Below are 10,006 nucleotides of genomic sequence, written 5' to 3'. Positions count from 1 at the left end.
TTATTGTCGATGGAGTCATTAATACCTTATCGATGATCATCCAACAACATTGTGAGTTCTTCCCTCAAAACACACATTTTCGCGTCCGATGCTTCTCCTGCCATGGTTAGTCAAAGATAGAAAACAACGAAAGATAAATTACCCCTATTGACTACTAGGTGGTGGAGATGGAGTCACACACTCTAAAGCATCTTACCATGCTCTTGCAAGTGTTCTTACAAATCACCGCAGTTGGCACAACCAATGGCTAGTTCGTGTTACCTTATTGTGTGCAAGTGAGGTAGTTGCAAGGGGAGAAACCGTTCTGATCGAGAGAAGGTGTAACTTGGACAGGCAATATTTAGTAGCAAGGAATGGCAACAATTGAAATTAGATTAGCAAAGCTAAATAAAAGTCCATAGTACTCGTCACAGTTGCTGGCCTGAACACGTTCCTAGAACTAGCTCAAGCAAACCGAAAACTATAATAGACACAAGCACAATGGAACAAAATTCGCAATGCAAACTGAATCTCTTTTTTAATTCGCTCTCTCTTTTTTGCACTCTTTGCTTTCTTTCTTTTTTTGCATTCTTTGCTTCCTCTTTCTTGTACTCTTTGCTTCTTACTTGCTTTTTTTGCGAATGTGACACAAACTCAAAAGCTTTTTTACTGTCTTTTCTAAGACCAGTGAGGTATGTGGGTCACAAACTTTTTTGGAGAGCAGGGGTATAAAGGTAATAAAAAGATACTCTCTCTCTCTCTCTCTCTCTGAATTTTGGCTTCCTCTATTTGGGCTATCAAGTGATACTCAAACTTTGTCGGACAATGCTCGATATGAAAGGTGTATGAGGATGTCCGAGAGCAACTAGAAAAAATATACTCCGACTAGCTTGTGGAGGCGAAAACGAGTGGATAGTTGAATCTGACTAGGTGGTTGATCCCTGAAAGGATGGTCAGATATGAGAAAGTAGTTGATTCCGACTAGGTGGTCGAAGTGATTGGTCGGGACCCCGAGTGGGTGGTCAGAGTGCCTAGTCAAACCCCAAATGGGTGGTCGGAATAACTGGTCCGGACCCTGAGTGGGTGGTCGGAGCGACTAGTGGTTGAACCCAAGTAGATGGTCAACTCGACTAGTGGTCTAACATGAGTTGATGGTCGACTCGACCAGTGATCGAACTTGAGTAGATGGTTAAAGCGACTAGTGGTCGATCACGAGTAGATGGTCGACTCGATTAGTGGTCGAACACGAGTTGATGGTCGACTCGACAAGTGGTCAAACTCGAGTATATGGTTAAAGCGACTAGTGGTCGAACATGACTTGATGATCGACTCGACTAGTGGTCGAACTCGAGTAGATACACAATCTCAGCTAGAGCAAACAAGGCCAGACCGAGATATACGACAACTAAACAACAAGACTCGACACTAGAAACCAGATCACAATGATTCGACTAGCAACAAAAACACCAACGATGGACTCAAACTCAGCAACGTGAATACTGAAAACAAAATTGTGAAGGCTCAAAGTGGTTTGGACAACGGAAAAACTACGATCTAAATATTTTTGTGGGGCAATTTTCTGGACTCTAGGTAATGGAAAACGATGAAACAAAAGGGATAACTGAGATTACCTAAATGGCAACCGAGACTCTAATACCACTTGATGCGTGTTTGCCTGATCTTCTGAAAGGTAATATAATAAGTTAATTGGTGCAGCTTCGACGTTGATGATCCAAAGGCTCTGAACAGAACAGATCGAGAACCCTCGCAACCACTACACCACTACTCTGTGGTTATCAACCGTGCAAGATGCGGTTGACCTCGCCAAGAAGGCTTTTCCTGCAAGCGAATCGAAAACACAAGCAAGAACAGGTAGATGCAATCTGAATATTGCTAATTACCAATGAAGTGCTCGAGTTGGGGTTCAACAAACCGATAAACGGCAAAACTGTCTTAAATAGAATAATCTAAGCTAAACCTGAATCTAAACTATGACGGCTACTATGTATATATAAGGGGGGACATAAAAAGATCGACCTAAGGTTGTGGATCCATGGAAAGAGGCGTACACAACCTGGACTTCGACTCCGACATGATTACAAAACCTAACAAGGCCCAAACGGTGGCGTAACACCTTATTTCTTTGACTCTAACTAAACTATAAGTAATATTTGGTCGAGCATAGATCCATTAGAAATGGATTGTCATAAGCTTTCCAAAATATCCAAGATCGCCTTAATCGAACTTCGTATGCAAAAGTTATGCCCGTTTTACTAACGTGATATCCTGAGACTCTGAGTACACTTTGGAGTTCAACTAGGACTCGACTTTGACTCCGAGTAGACTTGGCCTTCGAGTGATGACGTCCAGGAGGGGTTGTGATGCTTCTCACATATTCCTAAAAATAATATAAAAACTTAGTAGTATTATATTCTTTACGAAGAAAATATAAACAATAAGAGATGAACTCATCTTGTATGTATCCAAGGGAGTCGTGCCCTCATCAACTTTGATCTTAGAGGTGCGACTACCATTTTTGATTGATTGAGCCGATGGAGCACAGGAATAGCCACGACATAGCTCAATCGGCTGTGCAGGTGGAGCAATGATAATTTGGAGCTTGACTACAAGCCATTGTAAAACCTAGGGGTGCGTAAGGCAAATATGATGGTAGAGGTTAGAAAGGGAAACTCTACTATGCGATCCATCGCGTGCTTGGTGTGTCACGCAATACCCCTGACACGAGGAAGACAAAGACAACCTTATCGTTCGCCGCCGGGGCTAAGGTTTTGGGGGTTATGGTTCGAGGCTGCTTCTTCCTTGGACCTAGAATCCACGGTGAGAGGCCCACCAAGAGATGGGCAGCGCTGTGCTGACGAGGTGGTGGGGTGGCAGGTAGCTGCCGACTACAAGCGATGGACCAGATCGAGGTGAGGGTGTCACGACGGCCAGGTTAGCGAAGGGCGAGAAGGAGGTGGCGACGGGTGGGCAGTGGCTGCCGTTGGCAACTATATCGGGTGGAGGAATGACGAGATGGGTGGGGTGGGGTGGTGGAGTGACACCGGTGACAGAGGAGAATATTAGACACAAGAAATATATTGATTCACATATTTCACTATAGTGTGATCCATCACGTGTTAACAACTTTGCTTCAAAAATAAGATAAAATTGGTAGAAATTATTCTATAGACAGAACATGAACCAGCGTATCTAAGAACATATATAGAATTTTAAAATTCTACTCAGGATCATCACACGTGTATAGAAAATGATTTCGGAAAAAAACCATTTTCACCGCAGCTCCGCTCCCCACCAAGCGAAGCGACGACGTCCGGCGGTCCGCCGCTCTAGCTATCCACTCCCCCGCCCCACACACATTCATGCCCTCCTCTCCCGCGTCGCCGTCACCAATTCACCATCATTCCCTTCCTCCCTCTCCCTTCTTGGATCCTTCGACCACGTCTCCTCCTCTCCTCTGATCTCCCCCCATATCAGCAACCAAACCTCCCAATCCCCTAGCGGCAATCCCTCCCATGGCCCTCTCCTCCCACGCCGCCGCGGCAGTCACCACCTTCTCCCAGGCCACCCGCTCCTCCTCCTCCCACCGCCTCCCCGCGTCCTCCGTTGCCCCCCGGCCCCCGCCGCCCCCGCGTTCCGTGCGCCTCGACCGCGCTGCGGCGCCGCTGGCGCCCCTCTCCCCCGCCGGCGCCGCGGCCCCAGACGGGCTCCTCGCCGCCGCCATCGAGCACCTCGAGCGCGAGCCCGCCTCCGCCACCGACGACGCGGCGCCGCTGTCGGCCCTATCCCCGCGGGAGCTGCAGCTCGTGCTCGTCTACTTCGCGCAGGAGGGGCGCGACGCCTACTGCGCGCTCGAGGTCTTCGACTGGCTCCGCCGCGCCAACCGCGTCGACGGCGAGACCATGGAGCTCATGGCCGCCATCGCCTGCGGCTGGATCGAGCGCCTCGTGGGGGCGGGGGGCGACGTGGCCGACGTCGCGGCGCTGCTCGGGGAGATGGACTGTGTCGGGCTGCGGCCCGGGTTCAGTCTCGTCGAGAAGGCCGTGGCGCTCTACTGGGACCGCGGGGAGAGGGACCACGCGGTCGAATTCGTCAGGGACGTGCTTAGGAGAGGGGGACTCGGCGCGGGAGCGGAGTACGACGGCGACGGCGAGCGGGGAGGCCCCGTCGGCTACCTCGCCTGGAAGATGATGGTAATGGGCCTTGTCTTCCCTTTCTTGCAGTTTTACCCGTTTTAATTTGCGCTTCTTTTGTCTCCAACATTCAACTTTTCTGTAATTGTTGGTCCTTCTTACTTGTACAAAATAATCGACTCTTGGTCCTTTTAATCATCTAATTGTGTGCTGAAACCAACATAGATTCTGATGTTCTGAAGTATAACTTGATCTACGCTTGTTGCATCCTTTAGTTCTCATTTCTAAACTGTTTGCCTGTTCTGCATGCGATGTTAACTTTTTATAGGTTGTTGGGATAAGAGCTTATTTGTCTTTGGCCCTTTGTAAATTAATGTACACGTTTATGGCACATCAAAGTTCAAAGTGATCTTTGTTTTCGGCGGATTCAACCATATCGTGTCCTAATCTTACTATATCTTGTTAGGATATGTTGTATTGTACCGATTCTGTCATTGTAGTAGTAAGCACATGGGTACTGCTATAAAGTAGTCACCGTGTATCACATTGATAATTTGTTTACATGTAATTTAGTCTTATCTGCCGGTTGTATTAGTTTATTCAATCACACGTGGACCATCCTCTTAGGTATAAACAAATAGTTAATTATCTGGATTCTGGAGTAATGAAAATTGGGGCTGGTTTGGTTTGTCGCCCCAGGAACCAATACCATATCAAATTTCAATCATGCACTCATGCCCCAGTCATTTAGCAATTGTTTGGTTTGCCCTATGGAATTTGGCTACGTTCTATGGATTCCTGCCATCTTTTCACTAAATACTCTACTGGGTTCTAGTTGCTAAATCCTTCTCCCTGTTTCTCTATGACATGCAAGGCACACATTGGTTGTCATATTTTGCCAACCCAGTACTAGGGTAGTTATTTGGTTAAACTTGTGCATGACTGGATATTTGTAGGGGCCATCTGGTGGTACTGGCCCCAGCTAAAAACACCCTCAGATTAGGGAAGTTTTAGCAAAACAAAGAAAGAAAAAGAAAAATGGCCAAGTTCAGTTTTCATGATTCTTTGGTTGTGAATGTGTGCCCATATTCCATGGTGCAACCGAAAGAATCAAATCAAGCTATAACCAAATACATGGAGCATTGGGGGCATGGCCAAAATTGTGTGTTGTAAGTTTTAGGTAAAAGTAAAACCAAACAAACCCTACTTTAGGAGATTAAATCATTTTGGACTTCTTTTTTCTCTTTTGAGAACTGTTCCATTTGGACTGTTTAGGGAATAGGGTTATAGGGATACCAGCACTTTTGCTTTATGTTCTTGCTGCATAGTTTCTGATGTGTTGTTCCTATTGTTGAATATTAATCTATACTTTGGTATGAAATAGCAAGCATGAGTCCTCTGTTTTGTAGCTTCAGCATGTAGTCCATCCTCTTCTCTGTACATCGCCATCAAATCTGAAAGAAATCAACTATAGTTTCCCATATGAAGAAACCTAGTGGTGACCTGTTCCAGGAAGCCCTCTAGGGGAAGTCGAATATTTGTTCTGCACTTGCCAACATAATTTTCTATGTGATCCTTCTTGCAATCCTTGGTTTTGCTGAACTTATAGCAAGAGGGCAGAGTATGAAGTGCAACGACAGAACCATTTTGATATTGCAGTACTACACAATCAGCAGCTTGGAGCATATTCTGTTATGTTTTGGATTTCTTGGTATAATGGATCACTAGTCTTTCAATATGGACAAGTAGTACCTTTTTTTGTCTGGACTTTGGGTAAAATAAATTGATGGCATTTGTTATATGAAAATCAAACTTTAGATGATTTATGATGCTAAAAGTCTTAGATAATATGAATCGACAACATTCGTAATACACCAATCAAACTTCAGATGATTGATGCTACTTAAAGTTTAAAGTATGATTTCTACAAACTTGCTTGGCATCCATTTGTTCTATCTAGACATCTGTGAGATCAAGCATTCAACGCATTCTAGCTGCTTATAGAAACTATCCCATGCTATCTCATATCTATATGACATCTTTTAATTCCAGTTCTAATTTTAGGTGTTACTTTTCTTCTGACAGATGGATGGGGACTATCGGGATGCTGTCAAATTGGTCATTGAATTTAAGGAGAGTGGGCTGAAACCAGAGGTGTATAGTTATCTCATTGGGTTGACTGCCTTGGTTAAAGAGCAAAAGGAATTCTCAAAGGCTCTGCGTAAATTGAATTCATCTGTGAAGGATGGTTCAATTTCTAAACTGGATGCTGAGAGCATGGGCAGTATTGAAAAGTATCAATCAGAATTGTTAAGTGATGGTGTTCTTTTATCAAACTGGGCAGTACACGAAGGCAGCAGCGAGGTTCTAGGACTTGTGCACGAGAGGCTCCTCTCATTGTATACTTGCGCTGGTTGTGGCTTGGAAGCTGAGCACCAACTTTGGGAAATGAAGCTTCTTGGTAGAGAACCTGATAGACAGCTCTATGACGTTGTATTGGCCATTTGTGCATCTCAAGGGGAAGCTGCTGCTGTCCGCAGATTGCTTGCAGGAGTCGAGTCCAGTGCTGGAAGAAGGAAGAAGTCCATGTCATGGCTCCTGCGAGGCTATGTCAAAGGTGGCTTCTATCTAGATGCCTCAGAAACACTCATGCAGATGCTGGACATGGGCTTATTTCCTGATTACCTGGATAGAGCTGCTGTACTGACTGCACTGCGGAGAAACATACAGGAATCCGGCAGCCTGGAATCTTACATGAAACTCTGCAAGCGACTGTCCGAGACAGATCTGATTGGACCTTGTATCGTATATCTATACGTACGCAAATTCAAATTGTGGATGATACACATGCTTTGAAGGCTCCGACAAAGCCTTGCATCATATACCTATGCGTAGCATGCATATGTGGGTAGTCCAAATGCTTCCAGGGCTCTAACGAACAAAACATAGAAGCTCCGACAAACCAGCTGGTACATAATTACGTTTCCTTTGTATATTTTTGACCGAAAAGGAGATCTTGACGAGCCGCTCATCCTAAGCAGGACTATTGTCGTACTGCTGAGCAGAGTACATATGGTACATGTAAATTTTCAGTGTTACTGTTACCATATGCGGTTGGTGTTGAAATCAGGGCGTTAGCGCGTAGCTGCACAGGAGATCTGCAAGATGGAGAAGATTGTTGATAAATGTACATTTCTGTTGGGACTTTTACTTGTAAAGTTGTGCTGATATACATCCTTCTCTTGGATTTTTTGTGCTGTCTTCCATTAGAACGATAAATGGAGCTACAACAGAGGTAAATTGAATTGAAGCATAAACATGATACATTTATGTCATCCTCTGCGGAACCACAGAGTACACCTATTCTGCTTTTGCAGAAGTTCCTAAGAGGGCACTATACAATACGAATATTTTACATTTTTAAATACAGCAAAAAATGTTTTTTAACTACTTTGTGCTACTAAATAATGAAGGGAGAGTTCACCTTTATTGATTTAACATGCTATTGCAGTGATGAGATAAAAAAAATAAAAATACAACAAATATCATATAGGGCCTATTTGGTACACAACTTTTTGTAGGAATTTCACGGGAAACAGCTTAACTTACGTGTGAATTGGGAGAATTCTGTGAGGTCCTGAGTTTTGATCTTATGAAATCATATTTACAAGGATCATGCAGCCATTAATAGAAGGAAAAATATTTTAACTACCAATGTTGGTTTGCCACCTAAAGTTTGTGTATTATTCTTCAACTCGAAACACTAACTCTCCATTCCTGATTTTGGACACTTTTCGTAGTAGAACAACACCTCCTTCAACTCCTATCCTTTTGAACTTGTTTGGATGGGCAGAGATCCCACACCAAACCATGCGGAAACTACTAGTGCGGAAAATTTCCAGGTCTAGTACGCGAATGCATTTGAAAGAGGTTGTGGCATGGGATGGGGAAATTCCCATCCAAGCCAACCCGGTCTATGACTGACGAGAAGAGGTATCATCTAGGGTTAGGAAGAATTCGCTTGTGGCAAAGGGACATTGATTCACCTTCCTCATTTGGTACTCCACACTGAGCATGATAAATCGGCGAGGGTGGCAGGACAATGAACGATGATATGAATTGACCCAGGTTGGAGGTGCCGTCGTTGGTCCTATTTTGTGGCAAGAAGATCTGTCATGTCCCCAAAACCCCAACCTAGACATCGAGCATAGATATGCATCATGATATTATGTTTTATTGTTTTCAACTTTTGTTTAGGGTTCCAAACTTTTTGAAAATGTTACGTCGTTAAAACATCTAGTTTTCCCACCTATATTTACGAGTGGGAATTATTTGAAGGTAGTTAGATAGTCCAAAACCATTTAGGAAGAAAGGGGAAAAAGATTGGTAGAGAAAGGAAAAAGAAAGGAGAACTTTCAGCACGTGGGTCCAGCCTGCGGTCTAATGGGGCTCCCCACGGTCTAACTGCCAGGGCTCAGAACGGCCACTTAAGACCAATCAACCACCTCTCACTCCCTCAGTCATCCACTTCTTCCCCACCCGAGAGATAGAGAGGGAGGAGGACTCTCTCACCATTCCTCTGCCTCAAGCTCAACGGAAGCCGAAACTTGAAGGAAAAGGTTGTCACGTCGTCCCTGAGCTTTCTTCCACCCAAAACTGGAAGAGAGAGAGGAGAGCTCCACCCCAACCACCACGATGGTCGTTGATCGACGGAGACAGCTTTCCCGAGCTTCCTGAAGACTTTCCTAAGCTCCTCCCCACCATCTTTTTAACCGGAGAAGCTTCCCACGTCTTCTTCCACCTCTAGGCTGGTTGGAGTACCCTAAAGTCGATCTCCGCATCACAGTTTTCTCGGAGACGATCAACCCTCAAGAAAGCTTTCCCACACCAAAGTAAATCTCCCCAACCCCTTTCCCCTCTTTTCTCTAGAGTTCTCCCACTCTCCATAGCCATAGGACTAAGCTCCATCTAGCTATAGATGTTGATCCACAGGGTCCAAACTTTTGGCCCCATGCATGTCGCCCAAATCACCCAAAATACACTTTACTAGTGTTGTAGGATGTTTTGGTACCACCCTTGATCAAAGGTATTGTTGGCGACCTTGTCGAGGTGCTACTGGCCAGGCCCAACAGTTTGACTACCACTTGGGCCAGTCTGACTGCCAGGTTGGACTTGATCGGCAAGGTTTTGGAATCAGACTCCCTAATCAGGAGTCAGACCGCCATGGATTTGGTTTGACCCCTGGGTTTACTTATTACCAAATTCTCTCTATCCGACCTTCATGGTTTGATCGCCACCTCCCACGGTCTGACCACTAGACACTCAGAATCCAATGAGCTTAGTTTATCCCATATGATGTTTAAATCCTTTTCTAGCCTATTCGTTTTAACATTCTTTTATAAACGTTTTTATGATCATGCATCATAAAGCGTACTTTATGGCATTTCATCATGCTTATTGTGATGCATTTTCTTTTTTAGTGATCAATGAACCGGAAAGTGACGGGTTTTTTTGAGAAGAATTTTGTGGTTGATCTTGAGTGAAGCTGAGCACCAAGGCAAGTATTGATGTATACTTCTCTTATATTTTTTGGTGAATTGTTGGTCATTTTGTTAGATAGTGCTATGTGTCATATATGCATATTTAGTGAATTGATGTTAGAAAATCAGGTAGCACCTATCTTGTTACATTTATCTTTACCGTGGTATCGACGATCTCTATCCTTGTAACATGGAGATCACCATGTTAATGTCTAACTTAAAATTTATCTAAAATACTTAGCAATATATAAGTCACCGGTAGAAGTCGAGCGGTGGAACGTTCCATCATTCATTAGCTATGTGGCTTAATTAATTTGTAAGAATGAGACGAGATGT

The 10,006-nt window shown here is 44.3% G+C and overlaps 1 protein-coding gene across 1 annotated transcript; it reads left to right on the top strand.

Annotated features, from left to right (window-relative positions):
- Positions 1 to 3,321: 3,321 nt before the first annotated feature.
- LOC133885149 (pentatricopeptide repeat-containing protein At2g30100, chloroplastic-like) lies at positions 3,322 to 7,382 on the top strand. The gene is made up of 2 exons (XM_062324803.1): positions 3,322 to 4,190; positions 6,216 to 7,382. The coding sequence occupies exons 1-2, from the start codon at positions 3,513 to 3,515 to the stop codon at positions 6,984 to 6,986; spliced, it is 1,449 nt and encodes a 482-aa protein (XP_062180787.1). The 5' UTR covers positions 3,322 to 3,512; the 3' UTR covers positions 6,987 to 7,382.
- The last annotated feature ends 2,624 nt before the right edge of the window (positions 7,383 to 10,006 follow it).

Source organism: Phragmites australis, chromosome 11, assembly GCF_958298935.1.
Source record: "Phragmites australis chromosome 11, lpPhrAust1.1, whole genome shotgun sequence".
In the NCBI taxonomy this organism is placed as follows: Eukaryota; Viridiplantae; Streptophyta; class Magnoliopsida; order Poales; family Poaceae; genus Phragmites; species Phragmites australis.
The sequence above is the reverse complement of the archived record's forward strand: the minus strand, read 5'-3'. Positions and strand labels throughout refer to the sequence as shown.

Bases quoted from the DNA above. Each gene is read 5' to 3' on its own strand.
- LOC133885149 (XM_062324803.1), top strand. From the start codon at position 3,513: ATGGCCCTCTCCTCCCACGCCGCCGCGGCAGTCACCACCTTCTCCCAG. The intron at 4,191-6,215 runs GTAATGGGCCTT...TTCTTCTGACAG, and splicing joins ACCTCGCCTGGAAGATGATG to ATGGATGGGGACTATCGGGA.